The sequence below is a fragment of the Aedes albopictus genome, chromosome 2 (assembly GCF_035046485.1).
Source record: "Aedes albopictus strain Foshan chromosome 2, AalbF5, whole genome shotgun sequence".
NCBI classification, from domain to species: Eukaryota; Metazoa; Arthropoda; class Insecta; order Diptera; family Culicidae; genus Aedes; species Aedes albopictus.
The window spans coordinates 34200188-34224561 of record NC_085137.1 but is presented as its reverse complement, the minus strand read 5'-3'; the positions used below and the strand labels follow the sequence as shown (position 1 = coordinate 34224561).

The 24374-nt window shown below is 40.2% G+C and overlaps 3 protein-coding genes and 1 non-coding gene across 5 annotated transcripts; 2 read left to right on the top strand and 2 right to left on the bottom strand.

Annotated features, from left to right (window-relative positions):
* Positions 1-619: 619 nt before the first annotated feature.
* LOC109402491 (probable ATP-dependent RNA helicase pitchoune) lies at positions 620-2900 on the bottom strand. Its single transcript, XM_019675176.4, has 5 exons — positions 2686-2900; positions 2502-2606; positions 1762-2442; positions 1387-1688; positions 620-1323 (listed from the first exon to the last, which is right to left on the bottom strand). The coding sequence occupies exons 1-5, from the start codon at positions 2756-2758 to the stop codon at positions 673-675; spliced, it is 1812 nt and encodes a 603-aa protein (XP_019530721.4). The 5' UTR covers positions 2759-2900; the 3' UTR covers positions 620-672.
* Positions 2901-10908: 8008 nt separating this feature from the next.
* On the top strand, positions 10909-12519 carry LOC109621734 (short-chain specific acyl-CoA dehydrogenase, mitochondrial-like). The gene is made up of 2 exons (XM_062854797.1): positions 10909-11096; positions 11156-12519. The coding sequence occupies exons 1-2, from the start codon at positions 11075-11077 to the stop codon at positions 12346-12348; spliced, it is 1215 nt and encodes a 404-aa protein (XP_062710781.1). The 5' UTR covers positions 10909-11074; the 3' UTR covers positions 12349-12519.
* Positions 12520-12747: 228 nt separating this feature from the next.
* Trnae-cuc (transfer RNA glutamic acid (anticodon CUC)) lies at positions 12748-12819 on the top strand. Its single transcript has one exon. It is a non-coding gene; the product is annotated as a tRNA-Glu (tRNA).
* Positions 12820-13068: 249 nt separating this feature from the next.
* On the bottom strand, positions 13069-16357 carry LOC109402499 (glycine--tRNA ligase). 2 transcript variants are annotated; one of them, XM_062849455.1, is made up of 5 exons: positions 16207-16357; positions 15858-16080; positions 13904-15584; positions 13470-13657; positions 13069-13389 (listed from the first exon to the last, which is right to left on the bottom strand). In XM_062849455.1, the coding sequence occupies exons 2-5, from the start codon at positions 15918-15920 to the stop codon at positions 13279-13281; spliced, it is 2043 nt and encodes a 680-aa protein (XP_062705439.1). In that variant the 5' UTR covers positions 15921-16080; positions 16207-16357; the 3' UTR covers positions 13069-13278. The 2 variants fall into 2 exon arrangements, with proteins under 2 accessions (XP_062705439.1, XP_019530728.3); XM_019675183.3 differs by having other exon boundaries at positions 15858-16355.
* Positions 16358-24374: the final 8017 nt, after the last annotated feature.

The following is a 24374-nucleotide window of genomic DNA, read 5'->3' as shown; positions in this document are numbered from 1 at the left end:
TATCATTAACTTTCCGGATCGTTGGAGTTGTTTCGTTGATGCTCTCAGCTAGTACTGAGATAGTCATTTCTCCCATTGCCTTGGTCCTCCATGTCTGCGCTCCCCACTCTATTCAGGTGCTCATCGAAGTGCTGCTTTCACCTTTCGATCACCTCACTTCCGGCCGTCAAGTGCCTTTCATTAATAATTAATTAATTATATGATGTCTCCCCGAAAACCATTATCAAGAATTCAATTCCTTAGAAAACTTTGTGAAGAAGAATGCATAGATTACCTTTCGAGGAAATGGGTTTCGGGAATTGGTTATCATATAAACTAGCTTGGATTCCTTCTTCACATTTGTTCCGCTAAGAATTATGTCCAACAGAAAACGGTTCTATCATGTTTGCTCACTATATTGCCACTTAGTGAACGCTAGATAAAATGTAGTGTGATAAGCCTTAGGTGACTGTTTCTTGACGATGATTTTGACTACATTTTTTTTCAAACAGATACCTACCAGATGTGCCTAAAGCACAACCTAGTACTTTTTAGAACGAAAGGGACTTGACATGTCTATCGCTGATCGGTTATAGTTGGCAAACAGAGTGCTTTCTTTCCTAGAAACAACTAGATTCGATTGTACTTAACAAAAATATATTTTACGAAATGCTTGGTCTCTTACGTTTGCGCCTACTCGTACTCGATCTTTTTCAGCTGTTTCCGGTTCTTAATATGCTTGAACTTCATCTCACCCTTCTTGTCCTTGTTCAGCGTTTTGAAGTGACCCAGCCCTCTATTACCAGCCCGCCGATCCGAGTTCTGGATCTTGTAGCTCTTGCCAAAGTCCACGTATGGTGGCTGCGTGAAACCAAAGTTCTTGGCCACCTTCACCAGATCCAGATTGCCCACGTTGAACACATCCTTCATGTGGTGCCCTTCGTACGCCCGGACGTACGATTTGAATGCCAACTTACCTGACTGGTTCAAGAAATAGTTCTTCGACAGAAGATTCTCCAGTTGCAGCTGAATGTCGGCGATTTTACTCCAGGAGAATTCAAACTCGTTCAATGGTACCTTGGCTTGTTTGAGGTACTTTAGGAATTCCACCTCTTCCGGACGAAGAATGAGCAATGCATGGCCACAGATGTTTTCACCACGAGCCGTACGACCGACGCGGTGGATGTATTCCTTGGTGTCATTCGGAGGATCGTACTGCACAATCCAATCGACGGCCGGAATGTCCAAACCACGGGCGGCCACATCTGTGCACAGCAAGATGCCTGACTCCGCATTGCAGAACTGGAAGAACACCGACGTTCGCTTGGCTTGCTTCTGCTTGCCCTACAAAATAGAATTTTACGGTTAATCTTTTGAAATTACAGAACAATCCATTCTTCTACTTACATGAATCGAATTCACCGGGAGGTCAATGTAGTTGAACAGTTCGTGATGATATTTAACGGACAAACAGGACGAAAAGAACACCATGACCTTCTTCTTGCGGTTCTTCTTGAGGAAAGTGAACAGCACCAGCAGGCGTTTCTCTGATGGACATACGATGTAGCCCTGCTCCAAACCTGTAACGGTAGCTTCCGTTTTGTGGTCATCCACTCCGACATAGATGGGTTCCGATTTCAGAGCTAGTTTTCCTAATTCTTCTGTTCGCGACGTCTGCGTTGCCGAGAACAGCATGGTTTGGCGTTTTTCTAGAGGGAAAAGTAAAATGTTTGATCAATGATCTATTTTCTGTAACGTTCATTCGGATGGAATCATGCTTACTTGGAAGGATACTAATAATCTGCTTCATATCCTCTTCAAATCCAATCTCCAGGATTCGATCGCACTCATCGATAACTAAGCACTGCAAATTCTTGAACAGGAAGTTAGGCGTGCTCTTCAAATGATCCAGCAGCCGTCCCGGGGTGGCCACCACAATGTTCAACCCTTTCGCTAGTTTCTCGTTCTCCGTATGCCGGCTGGCTCCACCCATCAGCAGTCCGTACGTGTGATGGTGATGTGCCATCAGTTCCTTCAGCACGCCGAAAATCTGCATCGCCAGTTCCCGGGTTGGTGAAATGATGATCACTCCTGTGCCATTCCGTGGCTTGAACTGTAGTTTGTTAATCAACTCCACAACCGGAATCAAAAATGCCAACGTTTTTCCGCTTCCCGTCTTGGCCGACCCGATCAAATCACGTCCCTCCAGCAGCGGTGGAATGGCTTTAGCTTGAATTTCTGTCATTTTGGTAAAACCCATTTCGGAAATGGCTTTCAGTGTGTTATCCGAAACCTTGCCTCGAAGCGTTTCAAACTCCTGATTACCCAACAGAATTTCATAGGCACTTCCACCACCGACCGCAGGAGTTTCCGAGACCTCGTCATCTACGTCAGCGTCCTCGTCGTCATCTTGTTCCGCTACTTCAGCCTCCTCATCGTCACTGTGTTTTGGCCTTTTGACAACTGTAAGGAAACCCGTTATTCATCCCGTCTAGAAACTTCCCCAGACCCAAACTACTCACACGCTCCGACAGTGGCTTCCTTGTTCTTGCGCTTGTTTTTCTTTTTGTCCGCCTTGCTAGACTCCGTTTCTAGTTCGAAGTTTTCCTCCAAATCCTCAACGGAAGCTGTAATTTCCGAGGAAAATTATTTGGTGTAAACAAAAACACGTTTCTGTAGGTATCTTATCACGGCGATGTTACCTACCTTTGCCATTTTGAGTTTGCGACGCCGTAGACTGCGTATCTCCTTTATTTTTCAACTTGTTTTTCTTACCCATAGTTGAACCTTGGAAACTACTTCAAAATCACAGTAAATTATATACTTTTTAAGACGAAATTGCAGGAAATACGCGGATTTTTCGCGAGTACGAGAGAACCCGGTCCAAACACACGTGCAGAAGAATGCTTCGCGGAGTTTTATTTTGACGTTTCATGCACTCTGTGTGGAACTTGTTCCGTTCGTTGTTTGTGGAACGAATGTTTTACACACTCGATTGAAACAATCGAAAATCAAATTAAAACATGCCTATACATGCTAGTTCGGAAATATCCATTAATGGAAAAATAATTTTACCAAAATTATTGCAGACTACATCCCAAATTGGACTATCACACTTTTTTTGATACGCCTAAAAAGTGTGATAAAAGTGCACATTTGCCCTCGGATCGTCTCGACGTCTTCGGTGCACTTATTCCTCTATTTACAAGGAATAAGTGCACCGAAGACCTCAACTCGATCCGACGTGGTCCTGCGCTACAATCACACTTTGAAGGGCTGTGCACACTATTGTGTCAGTCCAATTTGGGGTGCAGTCAGCAATAATTTTACCCATTATTGGTATTGCCCATTGCACGGTGACGTCATCAAGAAATCGCTCTCTTTCTCTCCTACGGGAAATTAGAAAACAACAGGACCAACACCTGTCAAATTTGACAGGTACTGGTCCTGTTGTTTTCAAACTCTCTGAAGGAGTAAAAGAGATAGAATTTCGCCGTGAAGTGGTCTATACCCAAGGCTTACACGGAACTATTACAAATCAACCCAAAGGTTCTTTTAACGCAATCCCGCAATTCCGAGGATTTGCTCAAATTTGCGTCAAACAGCGATAGTGGTCACTACACAGCAAAAAATAAACGCAACCCGCCCGATGAGTTACTCATTCCTCGACTCATTCAATGTAATCACGATTCCTATGTACGATTACATCGTTTTGATGTACAGTAGACGTTCGATAACTGCAACATGTTTACGTTTCACTTAGCGAACGAAAATTCGATAACTGCAACGCCTGACAGTGTCAACAAGCCGTCAATAGGACAGATCGGTGTAGTACTAGATTTGTAGTAATGAGCTGAATTTTAGTATGGTGAGAAGGTCAATTCTCCGTTTCTCCAATGAAATGGTGCAAAAAGCGTGGGTATTATGATTCCTTGCCTAATTTGATGCTGTTTGAGCAAAACTTTGGGCAAGTGGTGTGTTGTTTTCTCCATTTCTTGTAACATAGACAACATAGATATCCAAAGTTTTGCTCAAACAGCATTAAATTAGGCAAGAAATCATAATACCCACGCTTTTTGCACCATTTCATTGCAGAAACGGAGAATTGACCTTCTCACCATACTAAAATTCAGCTCATTACTACAAATCTAGTACTACACCGAACGTGCCCCATTGGCGTAAAATGAACGAAAAATTCATTCGACTGTTCATTAGGGCTAACATGGCGCACCATTTTGACGTTTGGCGGTGCGATAACTGCAAATTTGTTGCACTTACCGGACTTGCAGTTAAAAAGCATTGCAGTTAAACCGTTTGCACCGACCGAACGTCTACTGTAAAATCTTTTGTTCTTATGTGTGCATCGTTCTGTTTTCACGAGTGCGAAAACGCAAATAAAAGTGCGTGATTGCATTTAATCAACTTGGTATCTTCAGAGGACTTATTCAGTATACATCGAAGAAATAGTGCGCCGAGGACATCAATTTGATGTGATGCAATCGCGCAGTTTTATTCACGTTTTCGCACTTCTAAAGACTCAGTGCGCAGTCCAGTGGTGAACTAAATGCGATATATTATACAACAGTTTTTTTCTGTGTAGGTAGTTCTCGTTTGATCGCTGTAAAAAATTTCACTCAGTGGTAAATTATTTTCACTCAGCGGAGGCCTTATTTGACTCAAATTTGGGTTTAGTCAAGATAACCCAAATTTGGCTTCTTCTACGAAACCGCATGGATGTGTCGGTGCTTCTCTCTTCGTTTTTGACAACATTCGTGTGGGGCGAGGGAGAAAACAATCCAATTCTGAGTAAAAACTGAAACCTGTTTAGCCAAATTTGAGTTTTTAAAACTTAATCGCTGGGTTTAAATATTTTTCAGTGTAGTGCATCAATCATAATTCCAGACCAACAATTGAAAAGGCCGCATCAACATTTTGTAAACAAACATGTTAACTCAGAGAAAAATCTATACTGAAAAGTATAAATCCCACACTAAATCACTATTCGCCTGGTTGACCCTAGACTCCGTTTATGTGCTGGGTATACTGGCTAAGTATAACTCCGATATACAGCACCCGTTCGTTCGTTGCAAACCCGCTCATTGCAACGCTTTTTGGTTGCAAGTTCGCTAATTGCAAAATTTGACACGTATTTGCAATTAAAAAACAATCAAATGTCAAATTTGTGCTGTCAGTCATGCTGGCAGTGCATTTCGATGCACTTTAGTGTCAAAGTGACGTTGCAATTAGCGAATGGCATTCGCTCGTTGCAATGTAAACATTTTGCAACGAGCGAACGGCCGCTGTACACGTAATCCAGTATAAGTACGATATATCGGGGCTAGTTTAACCAGGATTTAATTAAAAATGAATGGAAATTGTTTTGTTTTCTTTCTTTTTCTAGGACAAAAAAACATTTACGAAACCAAATCAATACTGCAACTTTATTCAATCAAATAACTGACAAAATGGTATTGTGATGACAGAGACATTCAGGAAATTCGCGGTATGCTTTTGTTCTGTGGAAGCGTTGTGCAGCATAATCAGCATAATAGACAGGAACAAGATTGCATCGACGTTGCAGCGGCTCGTGGACAGCAGCTACTGGAGACACATTCCGTCAGTCGCGGCGTGGATCAGAAATCCGATCGTAGTCGTCAGCATGTGCACTTTCTGCGGCGGGAAGATACCTGTTCGGAACGGAATGTTACTTTTTAGAGCACTTCCAACGAATCACACACTAGTTCTCACGACCTACCTCGGACAAACCCAATAAGTTTGTGGTTCCACTGTTAACGTTTTCGGAGGAAAGCTCGTTCGATTGAACCAGGCCTCAGGTATCCGTTCCTTGGTGGTTTTCTCCATCCAGATGTTCTCCGGTCGTTTGAACCTGCGTCATTCGATTGCAGGTTAACTCAGGCTGCAGCTTCAGCGACAACCTGTCGATTCTGGAGTTCACCGTGTTGTCTTCGAAGTGTACTTCCGGAGTAAACTTTCGCTCCAGCCAGCAATATCTGCGCAATCGGTTCTCACAGCAAAATTCCCGCTGGACAGCGAGTTAACACTACCGTTCCGTTCTTTGTCCGATGTTTTCGCTTGGGATGCGGCTCGGGTGGTTTGCGTCGGTTTACCTCCAATTTCGGAAAACGCTCCGCTTCCGTTTAGCAGCGAAGACGGCATCGGTGACTATCTTTGAGGCGACGGTTCTTTCTGCTGGTGATGGACAGCGGCTGTGGCCTTCTCCATTCCGGTTGGAAGAATCAGGTTCGAGGAAACGGTCGGGACCAATTCTATTTGATTTGGCGCGGATACAGTATACACTTTTAAGAATATTTTCACGCAATTCTAGCTCAGTTTAACTTGTTAGCCTTACCATGTATACTTTTTAAACTGGGACATGTGTAAACCTCATGTATGACCAAATTGTTTAGTTTGTAAACTATTTTCGTTTATAAATGCTTCAGAGTGCTGCCGACTTGACGCCTTTTGAACTCCACCCACACACCTCACCACCACTAATAGAAAGCGCAGACGCGGGTGGATCCCAGAAGGCCCTAAGGGTCTGTTCCAATTGGCAAATTGAAATTAATTTTTACTTAAATTTGACAGTTCAACACTTAAACTTGACAGTTCTCCTAAGGAAATAATTATCGAACTGTCAAGTTTAGGTGAAAACTAATTTTGATTCTCCAATAGGACAGATCGGTGAAGTACTAGATTTGTACACTGGGAAAAAATCTTCATTCCTTCCGAGATTCCTTCTATGTGTCCGGGACATGGATTTTTGCAATGGGGGTAAACAAATGTTTTCTATTAGTGCGACTCATACTTTTAATGAGGCACCATACAGCAGCACTCATACAATTTAGAGCACATACTATTCATGCGCTAATTTGCCTGCGTAGTCGGGTATTGGTTGCATATACTTTGGATGTGGTTTGGCACATGGATATTTGCCTTTAAGTATGAGGCAATTTTCCTGAGTGTAGTAATGAGCTGAATTTTAGTATGGTGAGAAGGTCAATTCTTCGTTTCTGCAATGAAATGTTGTGAAAAGCGTGGGTATTATGATTCCTTGCCTAACTCGTTGCCTAATTTAATGCTGTTTAAGCAAAACTTTGGGCAACAGTGTTGATGTTATCTCCATTTCTTGCAACATAAACAACATAGTTATCCAAAGTTTGGCTCAAAGAGCGTCAAACTAGGCAAGGAATCATAATACCCACGCTTTTTGCACCATTTCATTGCAGAAACGGAGAATTGACCTTCCCACCATACAAAAATTCAGATCATTACTACAAATACGTTTGCCAGATACGAATGCCACATAAGTGGTAAAGTGTCTTTAATAAATATTAATAATAATATTATAAATACATACTACAAATCTAGTACTTCACCGAACGTGCCCTATTGGAACAGACCCTAAGTCTACAGAAACGTGTTTGTTTATGCAATGTTGATGTGGCCTTTTCAATAGTCTATTTTACGAAACGACAACAGTGTTGATATTGATATTAACACTCACGGCCTTGGGCGCAACCTCCTGTCAAATTTTCATTCATGAAATGAGCGATCAGCTGATCCGAAACGTCTCGTAAAATGGCTCATTGTTGGTCTTGAATTGTACACTCAGAAATAAACTACTACCACAGACAAACAGACATACTACTCAAATCTAAATCATCGCACGATTTAACGGTCATTTTCAAAATAACATGTGGTTCGGACTGTGCTCGCATGTGTCATGGTGGCGCTGCTGTGCCTACATCACCTCTCAATTTTGGAGAGAAATGAACGCGACGCCGATCAATGTTTACATAAAATGACTCAATCATGAACCTTCATTCATGTTTTATGAATGGATGACGCCACGGGGGAGTCGTCACCTGCAAAAGTGTTACATCAAGCCGAGGGAAACAACACCTGCAAATGAATGTTTCGGATTCAGCATTATATATGATATATAGAGGGTGCTAGCATAGACTAATTTCAAGACCTCGATGTACCAAAGAAAACGATCCAATTTTCGGTGTCCAGTCCGGTACCCAATAAATATTCAAAACCGTGTATTTTTTCCGTGTAAATTTTATTTAGCGTGTTACACTGATCTGACAGCTCTGACAGTAAGGGACTAAACATAAATTACGTAAAGTGAGTACCGAGGATTGTTCACAATCTGCGAACTTGACTGCGGAAAAAATTGCGACCATGACGCCGCTGGTGCTAGTGCGATGCCAAACGATGTTCTTCTAAGTAATATGTCTGTGTGACTGTGCTACCATAGACTAATTTCTGCTACTACCACTACAAAACTACTATTATTTCAGTAACAAATTTTGAAAACGACGTATAATCAATGCTATACCATTGATTTCGCCATTGATTACACTAGTTTACAGCATTTTTGAACTCGGTAAGCTGATGATCATTTTTGGTGTAGAATCATGCCCTGAATTGGGTTGTTTAATGAATAAAATATTGTTATTTTCTATAGCCTAATCGAAAGAGCTCATTTTTCTGAGTATTACGTGATTTTATTGGATTCCAAAACCTTTATTTTGATGTTCAAATTAACAAAACAGTTTTAATTTTCGTGGATAGAATGACAGTTCAATCGATAAAATGACAGTTCGACCCGAACAAAAAAAATCCCCATACAAACTTTACATGCATTTTAAAAATAGATCCCGGACTCCAAAAAATATGAAATTTTGGATTTAGACTAATTTTGGGGCGGGGAATCCGATTATGAAATAATCCGGATACCCCTAAAGAACCCAATTCGAAAACGCGAAGGAAAAAAAATACAGTAGAGCGGAAAATTTTTCGACTTCCCATACAACGTTGATGATTTGAAATCGATTTTTGTTCTATTTTTAAGCAAAGTCGCTCTCTTCAAACATCTCATTCTTCGTTATCAATGCTCCGATTGAGCTGAAATTTTTACTGTAACTCGCCTACATATGATATGTCAAATAAACGTCGAGAAAGAATTTTTAAGTTGTTTTTTTCTTATTGAAAAATATAAATTTCTTCAAAAAATTTTGGGTATTTTGCTAAAATTTAAGAAGATTTGAGGGTGCTCGCCAATATCTTGAATTTCATCAATCTGACGCAAAACCTGTATTCAGATGATCGAATGGCATTATACAGGCATTGTATTCAGCTTTTAATTTATGGAAAAAGATATGAAATTGGTTGAACAAAACGCAATATATTTGAATTTTAGTAAATTACATATTTTCAAAAGTTATAAAACTCGATATTGAGGTAAAACTCAAAAACTGTTCTACTTTAATTTTTTTGAAGGTCGGTTTCGAAATCAGCACTAAATTGTGCTTCAAAAATTTTGGTCGTTGACAGAAGTTCACGACTTTCGTTTCATTTTGTAAACTTGTGTTATAGGTCGTTTTCAAAATTTGTTACTGATTTATTGCGGAGATTCCACCTGTTTAGACTCCTGCGCGAAAATTAGTTGCGTGGATTTTTCTTGCGTGGGCCCACAGATATAAAACCAGACCGCGTCCTAGTGATTTTTTACGCTGTGTTGTTAGGTACAAATTTGGTGATAGTTTTGCATTGTAAACAAACATTTATAACGCACCTACGCTGAAAATGAGCCTAATCATTGATTTGCGTCGGAATCTATAAATCTTCACAACGGGCAATATGCATTTTCTATCCACATCTCTCTTGCACTCTTTCTGTCTTCAAGCAGCATATAGCATGAAAAACGAAAATGAGTGACAGAGATGCGGATATAAAATGCATAATAATAATCACGCTAGTTCGGGAATACCCATTAAATGAGTCTCAAGTACCCATTTTTCGAAGAAGTACTGAGCTGTCACATAATGGGTATTTTTCAAACTTCAAATAATGGGTGTATTTTCCACATTTTGGAGTTAAGCCGGACAACCTCACAATGGGTAAATAATACACATGGATAGCTTTGACGAATGACGCCGCCATTTTGAGAATCGTCTTGGAAAAGTTTTTGTTGAGTTTAGAATACTCTTTCAATTCGTGAAATCCGGCGGCTGCTCAATCAAATTCGGGTGAAATTTGGTAGTGAACGGACGACACCAGAAACAGGCCGATGAAGATACATTACGGGAGCTGGAAGGTAAGTTTTTGACTCGGTTTTTGATCACTTCACCCATCTCCAAGAAATGTTTCCTAAAGCTTATTTTAATGAACTTTCAGGGCAGAGCAAATGATGGACATCCAAGTGATCAATCTTGATGACGGACATCGCCGGACTTGTCGCAGAACATAAGGCATGAGATGAGCTACGGTGCTACCGGTGCAACCCGAGGTGCAACCTACTCAACCTGCTTCGAAACCCCGTGTACATTGCAGAAAAAAAATTAGGTTAATTTTATAGATTGCATCTTTATATGTATTAAAATGGTTTATTGGAATAAAATTTAAGAGTAAACGTAAAGAAAAATTCATTATTTTTTAATTAAAATATTTGTGCTTTTAATAGCTGGCCCGGCTGAAAAATTTCCAAAAATGCGGCATTTTTACCCATTTATTATTGAAAAACAATGGGGCATTTTTACCCATTTATCATTAAAAACAATACCCATTTTTTGAAGTTCGAGTCGAATACCCATTATTGGGTAAACGGCGAATACCCATTAAATGGGTTAAGCCACTTTAGTTCGAAATGGGTACTAAAGTACCCATTAATGGGTATTCCCGAACTAGCGTGATGGTTATTCCAAGGGTAATTCCTCGGGTAATTCCGTGTATACTTTTATTTCTGAGTGTATTTAGAAAAAAAAAATTGAAACCCATTTAATGGGTACTTTTTCCCTAAATTCAAAAGAGAGTTTTACTCACTTTTGAATATGTTTGAACGAATGTGTACATGAGAAGCTGAATACGTTCCACAAATCGTAAATAAAACGATAAAAACGACATTGTTTCCTTTTTCACCTCCGCGGATTGATAAAAGTGATAGTGAATGACTCTTGATAAATTTGCATTTTTAATTAATGCAAAAAGCTCGCTTGACCGTTGATTATCATGATAAGCTAGCATTAACTGGAATAATTTACCCAATTAGTTCATTGTTCCCATCAACATGTTCCCAAAGCTGTCCTCAAGTACGTATTAATTGTATTTCAGTGACCGAACTCCCTCATCTTCTGTTATCATATTACAGTCAAGCCCATAGTCCCTATCATTCGACGGCAGTTCAGCGTTTGCGAACTCCCCAAGGACTTGCGACAAGTGCAGAAAACATGCCGCAGCTTCGCAGAACGCGAGCTGCAACCAATAGCCGCCGAATTGGACCGAGAAGCGCGCTTCCCGGCAAAGCAAATCGCTCAGCTGGCCAATCTTGGGCTGATGCGGGTCACCGTTGCGCCCGAGTACGGCGGTTCCAATTTGGGTATGCTGGCACTGTCCATAATCGTTGAGGAGCTTTCCAGGGGTTGTGCCAGTACCGGTGCCATCGTATCGATCCACAATTGCTTGTACGCAAATTTGCTGAACCGTGCTGGAACCGATCAGCAGAAGGACCAGTTTTTTACGAAGTACTCGGCTGAGACGATTGGGGCCTTTGCGCTGAGTGAATCTGAGGCGGGCTCGGATGTAGCTGCTATGAGTATGAGAGCTGAGCGGGATCGTTCCAGCGATTGGATTTTGAATGGATCGAAAGCCTGGGTTACTTCGGCGAAAGAGGCCAAAAGTGGAATCATCTTCGCTACGGTTGATCCTGAGTTGAAGTACAAAGGGATCACTGCGTTTCTGGTTGATTTCGAAGGTTTGGAAGGATTGTCGGTGGGGAGAAAGGAGGACAAGCTGGGAATACGAGCCAGCTCGACATGTAGTTTACACTTCTGCAATGTTCGTATCCCGGCTAGCAGCGTGCTGGGCAATGTGGGAGGAGGATTTCGCATAGCCATGGAACAGTTGGATCGAGCTCGGATCGGAATCGCATCGCAAGCGCTGGGAATTGCCCAGGCAGCACTGGAAACGGCAGTACAGTATGCCGACCAGAGGGTGGCCTTCGGTCAATCGTTGTCCGCGCTGCAGGCCGTTCAGACGAGGATTGCCGAGATGGCGGTTAGAATTGAAATGGCGCGATTGCTGATTCGCAAAGCGGCCTGCAAGGTGGACCAAGGCCAGCCGGCGACGAAAGCGATATCGATGGCCAAATGGGTGGCTGGAGAAACGGCTACTTTTGCGGCGCACAACTGCCAACAGATACTGGGCGGAATGGGGTATGTTAGGGATATGCCCGCCGAACGTTACTACAGGGATGCGCGGATTACGGAAATTTACGGAGGTGTGACCGATGTGCAGAAGGCTATTGTAGCGGATCATGTGATACGGGAGTTGCGGGGTAAATGAAGAATCCAAGATTCTACGAACGGAGCAAGGTAAGATCATCAAGATACATATTTTTTTTTGTGTGGTTTAGGGATTTTTGATAGAGAATAGTAACGAGTATCTTTAAGATACAGCTACGGTAAATCATTTTTATTACATATCGTGCAATTTGCAAATGAAATTTAAGATCCACAGGTGCGCTCATAAATGAGAAAGAAAGCCCTACTTTATCGGTGTTTGTTAGGTGTGTAGTAATTTTTCTGAGTGCATATACTCATAATGGATAAAAATAGTTAATCGTGTAATAAAAGTAACGCAAGTTCTGGGTCGTAATTTCTTACCGTGTTGACTTGAACGGCAGTTTTTTTGTTCGAAACAGGCTAGATTTATATTGCCCTATTGAGAACGATCAGACACCAGTCCCATATTGTCTAGTGGTTAGGATATCCGGCTCTCACCCGGAAGGCCCGGGTTCGATTCCCGGTATGGGAAACTTTTTGCATAGTTCTTTTACTGAGCTCTTTTATGGATTGCAGCATAAATTTGTACAGATATCTAACTTCTTACAAAATTTATTAAGCAAGACTCAAATGCCCGGATTGGAACATTAAGAAAACTTGAAAATAAAGTTGTTCTTGTGGTTTTATCTTCTTTCGGATGATGTCTTTTATGTTAAAAGAAAATAAGAATTATGCTTGAGTGTAACAATTAGGTAATAAATAAAAAGAAGACAAATGTTCATTAAAGCCGGTAGAGCTACTTTTATTTATTTTTCTTTTTAATGTAAATGTACGTACGGGCTTAGGACTATGCAATCATTATTTTGAAAATTAGGGGTAATATGATAGTTTAAATAGCTGTGTCCATTTCTTAATCGGTCTGCTTGAATCTGTAGCGGTATCCTTCGTTATCGGGGCCCCGAATAAATGCGCAAATTATCATCATAGTTTCTCACTTGGAACTGGCTTCCTGCTGCTCAAACTTGGGATACTTGGCCTCCACGTCGGCCCAGCTTAATCGGCTTCGCGCCAAATCGCGAACCACCTGGGAAACTTCGTCGAGCTGTTCGAATGGAAAAGGATTAAGGTTAATACCAAACGACTGTACTGGATTAAAATATGGTTTGATCAAACGAAACCTACCGCGATTCGGACTTGCTTCATCGAGTCACGTTCTCGGAGCGTCACGCTGTGCGGTTCCTTCAGCGTGTCGAAATCAACGGTAATGCCATACGGGATGGCAATCTCGTCCGTACGGGCATAACGGCGACCGATGGATCCGCTCGAGTCGTCCACCTTGTGGGAAATGTCCACACTGGTGAGGGCCGTAGCTGTAAGAAAAGGCGGGATTTAGGGCCGATTTCTTCACCTCGGCTTAACCGGTAAGCCAGGCTTACCCATACAGTTAAACCTGGCTTAACGCTTAAGCCAGGGTGAAGAAATCGCCTCTTAGTGGGGTAAAATGTAGAATAATTCCTAAACAGAGATTCTAGCGATTGTACATAAGCTTCTATGAGAAGCTACAACCATTTACTGGAATAAGAACTTGGTGCTAGCCCTGGTCATTCAATACTTACATATTTTCTTAACGAACGGCACAAACTCCGCGTTGTTGCTCAGTGGCAACACCGAACACTTCAGCGGAGCCACAATCGGGGGCAGCGAGAAGTATCCGCGCTGTTCGTCGCCTTCCCGCATCTGGAATCGATGCTCCAACAGGGAGTACATGATCCGTCCCACTCCGAACGATGGCTCAATTACGCTTGGGGTGATTTCTTCCACGTGAACCGTTTTGGAAGTTGTCTTGACGGCAATCATGTCACCGTTTAGCGTAACTTCGGTTCCGTTGACATCCAGGGCGTGCTCTCCCTTGTCGGCCAGGTTCTTGCCAATCGTGTCCACTTCGGAAAGGCTCAGTTTGGCCAACAGGTCGGTGATGTTCTTGGCTTCCTTTTTGAATACCTTACCCAAAGCGGCTTTGTTCGGGACCACTTCGGTAACTTCGATGGTTTTCGGGGCCGGAAGCTTCTTTTCCGCTACCAATTTCACTCCGGTGGCATTCGTGTGTTGCGTAAGGTCGTAAGCGGATCGGTCCGCGCAACCAACGCATTCGATCCAACCGTAGCTGGTCAAGCATTCAGCATCCCAGCAATCGCAAGCATAATGAGCCATTTCGTTGCCCATGTGCTGGCGGAACCGGAGTCGCTCCGGAAGGATACCGATCTTCAGCATAAACTGCTGAATCCGTGCCATGAAGTATCCGAGCGTTTCGTTTGCCACCAATCCACTTCCAACGGCTTCTCCGATCGTGATTTGCTGAGCACTCTTACCATCCATCTGGTTGCATGCCGAGTACAGCGTCATAACGACATCCTTGACGTTCTCGAACTTGGGGTGATCTTTCAGCTGGGGATCACAGAAGTGCTCAATCTCACACATGGTGAACTCGCGCACCCGAATCAGCCCAGATCGCGGAGAAATTTCGTTTCGGAACGAATTTCCAATCTGAGCAGCGGCGAACGGTAATTTTCCCTGATTGAACTCCAGTAAACGCTTGAAGTTTACGAAAATGCCCTGGGCTGTTTCCGGACGGAGGAATCCCTTCACCAAACCGGTGGGTCCAATTTGAGTTCCAAACATCAGATTGAACTCGATCGGTTCCGTCAGGTCATTTCCCGTGATTGGACTCTTCATATTGAACTTCGTAACGATGGCAGCCATCTCGTCCTTGGTCATTCCGTCCAGCTTGATAACAATATCCGTACATTCGTCTTTCAGAGCCTGCGTGGCATCCTTAGCCGCGGCCAGCTTCTCCAGATGGTTCTTTATCAAATGATCCAACCGGAAGCATTCTCCGTTTTTCACGTCCTTAACCATCAGATCCGCAAACCGATCCACATGGCCCGATGCCTTCAACACCGGTTCCGGTGTCAGAATCGAGCAATCCACTTCCAGCATTTGCTCCTCCAGAACGAAAAACTGCCTCCAGGCGTTGATCATGTTGGACTTCAGCGCACATCCCATCGGTCCGAAGTCGTACTGACCGGTAATACCTCCATAGATGGCAAAGCTTTGATCGTAGAAGAACCGTCGCTTGAGCAGATCTTCCATCCGAGCCCTATCGAAGCTGGCCACCGATGGAGCGAGGCTTAGTTCCTTGTCTTCCAGCACCTTCTTGCGGGCCTTCAGTTCATTCACAGCCTTTTTCACGTCAATCTCCGGAGCGCCATCGGCCTTCAACTTACGAACCAAATCGCCCTGAAACGTAAGAGTTTTCGAGTTAGAATCTCCAAATGAACTCCAGAAAAAAAAATCTGCAAATAATTGATTTTTTTTACAAAACTATACTAAGAAGAATTCAGAAAGAGGCCTTGAAGGATTCCAAGGAATAAATGTATAACTGGATTTCTACAAGGACTCCACGTCAGCTGCTTGATACCGAAATGCCAATCTATTCAAAATTACTCATCAGCTTGCACCCCAAACAAAAAAATACCATCCAGAGCCGACCACCCCGCCCCACTCACTAACCTGCTCTTTCACAGCCACCCGCAGCGGAGCCAACACCTCCTCAATCTTCGGATCCGAGGCCATATTCTCCAGCAGCTGCGCCTTCAGTTTATAATCTCGATGCTTCTTGTTCGATCCCCACACAAATGCCTTCGGGACCGCTTGTTGGCTGGCAAACTCTCGCTGCCAAGAATGATGATGAAATTTTTCACCTACAACTGTCGTCGTCGTCGATCCGGTAGGGCTGCGGAAGAACGATGGCTTTAGCTTGACTCCGGTCGTCCGAAAAAGTGCTAATCTACTACTAAGGCAAACTAAAAACGGTTGGTGCATTTAAGGCGCCCCAAACGATCGAGACGGGATAACTAACGGGTATTGAACGGATCCACGGCACTGGAACTTCCCTTCACGTCAGCACATTCACTTTTTTCCTAACCGCGACGAGACTACCGCGCACCAGCTTGAAAAAAGGGGAGAAAGGCGAATTTGACGGATCGCGACTGATGCAGTGGAACGTGTTTTTGCGGTCTTTGCGAAAGATGAGCATGATCTGACATTTCTCTTTGATGTTTACTTCGTCAGTGAGCGTCAGTGCAGGATTCCGAAAGAAAAAGACTATGATGAAACGCAAAGATTTGTTATGCACTGTGACTAAAAGGTGGCGCTTTGAACTTATTGTACGCTTAAAAACGACGACTTTGAAATCAAATCTTATCCAATCCAAATTCAATCCAAACCACGATCCAAGCAAAATCTGTTATAATGTCGTAAAGACAAATAAAATTTAAAAAATCTAATCAACATCCAATCCATATCTTAATCCAATCCAAATCCACTCCAATATCAATCCAAATAGAATTCCAATCCAATCTTAATCCCATCCAAATCAAAATCCAATCCATATCCAATTCTAATCCGATCAAAATCAAAATCCAATTCAAATCCAAATCCAATCCAGATCCATTCCAAATCCAAATCCAATCCAAATACAATCCAAATCCAATCCAAATCAAAATCTTAATCCAATTCCAATTTAAATCGAATTCTAATCCAATCCAAATACAATCCAATTCCAATCGAAATCGAATGCCAATCCAACTCATCCAATTCATATACAATCCAAATCCATTCCAAATCCAGTCCAAATCCAATTTGAATCCAAGTCCATTCCAAATTCAAATCCAATCTAAATCCAAATCCTATCCAAATCAAATCCTCATTCAATTCCAATCCAAAACCAATCCAAATCCAATCCAAATTCAATCCAAATCCAATCCAAATCCAATCCAAATCCAATCCAAATCCAATCCAAATCCATTTCAAATCCAATCCAAATCCAATCCAAATCCAATCCAAATCCAATCCAATCCAATCCAATCCAAATCCAATCCAATCCAAATCCAATCCAAATCCAATCCAAATCCAATCCAAATCCAATCCAAATCCAATTAAAATCCAATCCAAATCCAATCCAAATCCAATCCAAATCCAATCCAAATCCAATCCAAATCCAATCCAAATCCAATCCAAATCCAATCCAAATCCAATCCAAATCCAATCCAAATCCAATCCAAATCCAATCCAAATCCAATCCAAATCCAATCCAAATCCAGTCCAAATCCAATCCGAATCCAATCCAAATCCAATCCAATCCAAACACAATCCAAATCTTCCAAATCCAATCCAAATCCAAGTCCAATTCAAATCCGATCCAAATCCAAACCACATCTAAATTTAATCCAAGTCCAAACCAAATCCAATTCAAATTCATTCCACATCCAATGCAAATCCAATCCAAATCCAAATCTAATGCAAATCCAATCCAAATCCAATATAATCCAAATCCAATCTAATCTAAATCAAATCCAATCCAATCCAAATCCAATCCATATCCAATCCAAAACCACTCCACATCCAAATTGAATCCAAATCCAAATCTGATTCAAATCCAATCCAAATCCAAATTTAAATTCAAATTCAAATCTAAATCCAAATCCAACCATCCAACCCAAATGCAATCCTAATCCAATCCAAATCCAATCCAAATCCGATCCAAATCCAATCCAAATCCTATCCAAATCCAATCCAATCCAAATCCAAATCCAAATCCCAATTTAAATCCAATCCAAACCCAATCCAAATCCAATCCAATACCAATCCAATCTTAACCCATCCAAAGCAAAATCCAATCTATATCCAATTCTAATCCGATCTAAATCAAAATCCAATTCAAATCCAAATCCAATCCAAATCCAAATCCAAATCCAATCCAAATCCAAATCCAATCGAAATCCATTCCAAATCCAAATTCAATCCAAATACAATCCAAATCCAATCCAAATCAAAATCTTAATCCAATTCCAATCGAAATCGAAATCCAATCCAGCTCATATCCAATTCATATACAATCCAAATCCAATCCATATCCAGTCCAAATCCAATTTGAATCCAAATCCATTCCAAATTCAAATCCAATCTAAATCCAAATCCTATCCAAATCAAATCCTCATTCAATTTCAATCCAAATCCAATCCAAATCCAATCCAAATCCAATCCATTCCAATCCAAATCCAATCCAAATCCAATCCAAATCCAATCCAAATCCAATCCAAATCCAATCCAAATCCAATCCAAATCCAATCCAAATCCAATCCATATCCAATCCAAATCCAATCCAAATCCAATCCAAATCCAATCCAAATCCAATCCAAATCCAATCCAAATCCAATCCAAATCCAATCCAAATCCAATCCAAATCCAATCCAAATCCAATCCAAATCCAATCCAAATCCAATCCAAATCCAATCAAAATCCAATCCAAATCCAATCCAAATCCAATCCAAATCCAATCCAAATCCAATCCAAATCCAATCCAAATCCAATCCAAATCCAATCCAAATCCAATCCAAATCCAATCCAAATCCAATCCAAATCCAATCCAAATCCAATCCAAATCCAATCCAAATCCAATCCAAATCCAATCCAAATCCAATCCAAATCCAATCCAAATCCAATCCAAATCCAATCCAAATCCAATCCAAATCCAATCCAAATCCAATCCAAATCCAATCCAAATCCAATCCAAATCCAATCCAAATCCAAATCCAATCCAAATCCAATCCAAATCCAATCCAAATCCAATCCAAATCCAATCCAAATCCAATCCAAATCCAATCCAAATCCAATCCAAATCCAATCCAAATCCAATCCAAATCCAATCCAAATCCAATCCAAATCCAATCCAAATCCAATCCAAATCCAATCCAAATCCAATCCAAATCCAAATCCAATCCAAATCCAATCCAAATCCAATCCAAATCCAATCCAATCCAAATCCAATCCAAATCCAAATCCAATCCAAATCCAAATCCAATCCAAATCCAATCCAAATCCAATCCAAATCCAATCCAAATGCAATCCAAATCCAATCCAAATCCAATCCAAATCCAATCCAAATCCAATCCAAATCCAATCCAAATCCAATCCAAATCCAATCCAAATCCAATCCAAATCCAATCCAAATCCAATCCAAATCCAATCCAAATCCAATCCAAATCCAAATCCAATCCAAATCCAATCCAAATCCAATCCAAATCCAATCCAAATCCAATCCAAATCCAAATCCAAATCCAATCCAAATCCAATCCAAATCCAATCCAAATCCAATCCAAATCCAATCCAAATCCAAATCCAATCCAAATCCAATCCAAATCCAATCCAAATCCAATCCAAATCCAATCCAAATCCAATCCAAATCCAATCCAAATCCAATCCAAATCCAATCCAAATCCAATCCAAATCCAATCCAAATCCAATCCAAATCCAATCCAAATCCAATCCAAATCCAATCCAAATCCAAATCCAATCCAAATCCAATCCAAATCCAATCCAAATCCAATCCAAATCCAATCCAAATCCAATCCAAATCCAATCCAAATCCAATCCAAATCCAATCCAAATCCAAATCCAATCCAAATCCAATCCAAATCCAATCCAAATAGAATCCAAATCCAATCCAAATCCAATCCAAATCCAATCCAAATCCAATCCAAATCCAATCCAAATCCAATCCAAATCCAATCCAAATCCAATCCAAATCCAATCCAAATCCAATCCAAATCCAATCCAAATCCAATCCAAATCCAATCCAAATCCAATCCAAATCCAATCCAAATCCAATCCAAATCCAATCCAAATCCAATCCAAATCCAATCCAAATCCAATCCAAATCCAATCCAAATCCAATCCAAATCCAATCCAAATCCAATCCAAATCCAATCCAAATCCAATCCAAATCCAATCCAAATCCAATCCAAATCCAATCCAAATCCAATCCAAATCCAATCCAAATCCAATCCAAATCCAATCCAAATCCAATCCAAATCCAACCCAAATCCAATCCAAATCCAATCCAAATCCAATCCAAATCCAATCCAAATCCAATCCAAATCCAATCCAAATCCAATCCAAATCCAAATCCAATCCAAATCCAATCCAAATCCAAATCCAATCCAAATGCAATCCAAATCCAATCCAAATCCAATCCAAATCCAATCCAAATCCAATCCAAATCCAATCCAAATCCAATCCAAATCCAATCCAAATCCAATCCAAATCCAATCCAAATCCAATCCAAATCCAATCCAAATCCAATCCAAATCCAATCCAAATCCAATCCAAATCCAATCCAAATCCAATCCAAATCCAATCCAAATCCAATCCAAATCCAATCCAAATCCAAATCCAATCCAAATCCAATCCAAATCCAATCCAAATCCAAATCCAATCCAAATCCAATCCAAATCCAAATCCAATCCAAATCCAAATCCAATCCAAATCCAATCCAAATCCAATCCAAATCCAATCCAAATCCAATCCAAATCCAAATCCAATCCAAATCCAATCCAAATCCAAGTCCAATTCAAATCCGATCCAAATCCAAACCACATCTAAATTTAATCCAAGTCCAAACCAAATCCAATTCAAATTCATTCCACATCCAATGCAAATCCAATTCAAATCCAAATCTAATGCAAATCCAATCCAAATCCAATATAATCCAAATCCAATCTAATCTAAATCAAATCCAATCCAATCCAAATCCAATCCATATCCAATCCAAAACCACTCCACATCCAAATTGAATCCAAATCCAAATCTGATTCAAATCCAATCCAAATCCAAATTTAAATTCAAATTCAAATCTAAATCCAAATCCAACCATCCAACCCAAATGCAATCCTAATCCAATCCAAATCCAATCCAAATCCGATCCAAATCCAATCCAAATCCTATCCAAATCCAATCCAATCCAAATCCAAATCCAAATCCCAATTTAAATCCAATCCAAACCCAATCCAAATCCAATCCAATACCAATCCAATCTTAACCCATCCAAAGCAAAATCCAATCTATATCCAATTCTAATCCGATCTAAATCAAAATCCAATTCAAATCCAAATCCAATCCAAATCCAAATCCAAATCCAATCCAAATCCAAATCCAATCGAAATCCATTCCAAATCCAAATTCAATCCAAATACAATCCAAATCCAATCCAAATCAAAATCTTAATCCAATTCCAATCGAAATCGAAATCCAATCCAACTCATATCCAATTCATATACAATCCAAATCCAATCCATATCCAGTCCAAATCCAATTTGAATCCAAATCCATTCCAAATTCAAATCCAATCTAAATCCAAATCCTATCCAAATCAAATCCTCATTCAATTTCAATCCAAATCCAATCCAACTCATATCCAATCCAAATCCAATCCAAATCCAATCCAAATCCAATCCAAATCCAATCCAAATCCAATCCAAATCCAATCAAAATCCAATCCAAATCCAATCCAAATCCAATCCAAATCCAATCCAAATCCAATCCAAATCCAATCCAAATCCAATCCAAATCCAATCCAAATCCAATCCAAATCCAATCCAAATCCAATCCAAATCCAATCCAAATCCAATCCAAATCCAATCCAAATCCAATCCAAATCCAATCCAAATCCAATCCAAATCCAATCCAAATCCAATCCAAATCCAATCCAAATCCAATCCAAATCCAATCCAAATCCAATCCAAATCCAATCCAAATCCAATCCAAATCCAATCCAAATCCAATCCAAATCCAATCCAAATCCAATCCAAATCCAATCCAAATCCAATCCAAATCCAATCCAAATCCAATCCAAATCCAATCCAAATCCAATCCAAATCCAATCCAAATCCAATCCAAATCCAATCCAAATCCAATCCAAATCCAAATCCAATCCAAATCCAATCCAAATCCAATCCAAATCCAATCCAAATCCAATCCAAATCCAATCCAAATCCAATCCAAATCCAATCCAAATCCAATCCAAATCCAATCCAAATCCAATCCAAATCCAATCCAAATCCAATCCAAATCCAATCCAAATCCAATCCAAATCCAATCCAAATCCAATCCAAATCCAATCCAAATCCAATCCAAATCCAATCCAAATCCAAATCCAATCCAAATCCAATCCAAATCCAATCCAAATCCAATCCAATCCAAATCCAATCCAAATCCAAATCCAATCCAAATCCAAATCCAATCCAAATCCAATCCAAATCCAATCCAAATCCAATCCAAATGCAATCCAAATCCAATCCAAATCCAATCCAAATCCAATCCAAATCCAATCCAAATCCAATCCAAATCCAATCCAAATCCAATCCAAATCCAATCCAAATCCAATCCAAATCCAATCCAAATCCAATCCAAATCCAATCCAAATCCAATCCAAATCCAAATCCAATCCAAATCCAATCCAAATCCAATCCAAATCCAATCCAAATCCAATCCAAATCCAATCCAAATCCAATCCAAATCCAAATCCAAATCCAATCCAAATCCAATCCAAATCCAATCCAAATCCAATCCAAATCCAATCCAAATCCAAATCCAATCCAAATCCAATCCAAATCCAATCCAAATCCAATCCAAATCCAATCCAAATCCAATCCAAATCCAATCCAAATCCAATCCAAATCCAATCCAAATCCAATCCAAATCCAATCCAAATCCAATCCAAATCCAATCCAAATCCAATCCAAATCCAATCCAAATCCAAATCCAATCCAAATCCAATCCAAATCCAAATCCAATCCAAATGCAATCCAAATCCAATCCAAATCCAATCCAAATCCAATCCAAATCCAATCCAAATCCAATCCAAATCCAATCCAAATCCAATCCAAATCCAATCCAAATCCAATCCAAATCCAATCCAAATCCAATCCAAATCCAATCCAAATCCAATCCAAATCCAATCCAAATCCAATCCAAATCCAATCCAAATCCAATCCAAATCCAATCCAAATCCAATCCAAATCCAAATCCAATCCAAATCCAATCCAAATCCAATCCAAATCCAAATCCAATCCAAATCCAATCCAAATCCAAATCCAATCCAAATCCAAATCCAATCCAAATCCAATCCAAATCCAATCCAAATCCAATCCAAATCCAATCCAAATCCAAATCCAATCCAAATCCAATCCAAATCCAAGTCCAATTCAAATCCGATCCAAATCCAAACCACATCTAAATTTAATCCAAGTCCAAACCAAATCCAATTCAAATTCATTCCACATCCAATGCAAATCCAATTCAAATCCAAATCTAATGCAAATCCAATCCAAATCCAATATAATCCAAATCCAATCTAATCTAAATCAAATCCAATCCAATCCAAATCCAATCCATATCCAATCCAAAACCACTCCACATCCAAATTGAATCCAAATCCAAATCTGATTCAAATCCAATCCAAATCCAAATTTAAATTCAAATTCAAATCTAAATCCAAATCCAACCATCCAACCCAAATGCAATCCTAATCCAATCCAAATCCAATCCAAATCCGATCCAAATCCAATCCAAATCCTATCCAAATCCAATCCAATCCAAATCCAAATCCAAATCCCAATTTAAATCCAATCCAAACCCAATCCAAATCCAATCCAATACCAATCCAATCTTAACCCATCCAAAGCAAAATCCAATCTATATCCAATTCTAATCCGATCTAAATCAAAATCCAATTCAAATCCAAATCCAATCCAAATCCAAATCCAAATCCAATCCAAATCCAAATCCAATCGAAATCCATTCCAAATCCAAATTCAATCCAAATACAATCCAAATCCAATCCAAATCAAAATCTTAATCCAATTCCAATCGAAATCGAAATCCAATCCAACTCATATCCAATTCATATACAATCCAAATCCAATCCATATCCAGTCCAAATCCAATTTGAATCCAAATCCATTCCAAATTCAAATCCAATCTAAATCCAAATCCTATCCAAATCAAATCCTCATTCAATTTCAATCCAAATCCAATCCAACTCATATCCAATCCAAATCCAATCCAAATCCAATCCAAATCCAATCCAAATCCAATCCAAATCCAATCCAAATCCAATCAAAATCCAATCCAAATCCAATCCAAATCCAATCCAAATCCAATCCAAATCCAATCCAAATCCAATCCAAA

Coding starts and splice junctions, on each gene's coding strand:
- LOC109402491 (XM_019675176.4), bottom strand. CDS start 2,758: ATGGGTAAGAAAAACAAGTTGAAAAATAAAGGAGATACGCAGTCTACG. Junction 2,607..2,685: donor GCAAACTCAAAATGGCAAAG/GTAGGTAACATC, acceptor CGGAAATTACAG/CTTCCGTTGAGGATTTGGAG. Junction 1,324..1,386: donor TCCCGGTGAATTCGATTCAT/GTAAGTAGAAGA, acceptor TCTATTTTGTAG/GGCAAGCAGAAGCAAGCCAA.
- LOC109621734 (XM_062854797.1), top strand. CDS start 11,075: ATGTTCCCAAAGCTGTCCTCAA. Junction 11,097..11,155: donor GTTCCCAAAGCTGTCCTCAA/GTACGTATTAAT, acceptor ATCATATTACAG/TCAAGCCCATAGTCCCTATC.
- LOC109402499 (XM_019675183.3), bottom strand. CDS start 16,169: ATGCACCAACCGTTTTTAGTTTGCCTTAGTAGTAGATTAGCACTTTTT. Junction 13,658..13,903: donor GCCGTTCGTTAAGAAAATAT/GTAAGTATTGAA, acceptor CTTTTCTTACAG/CTACGGCCCTCACCAGTGTG. Junction 13,390..13,469: donor TGAAGCAAGTCCGAATCGCG/GTAGGTTTCGTT, acceptor CCATTCGAACAG/CTCGACGAAGTTTCCCAGGT.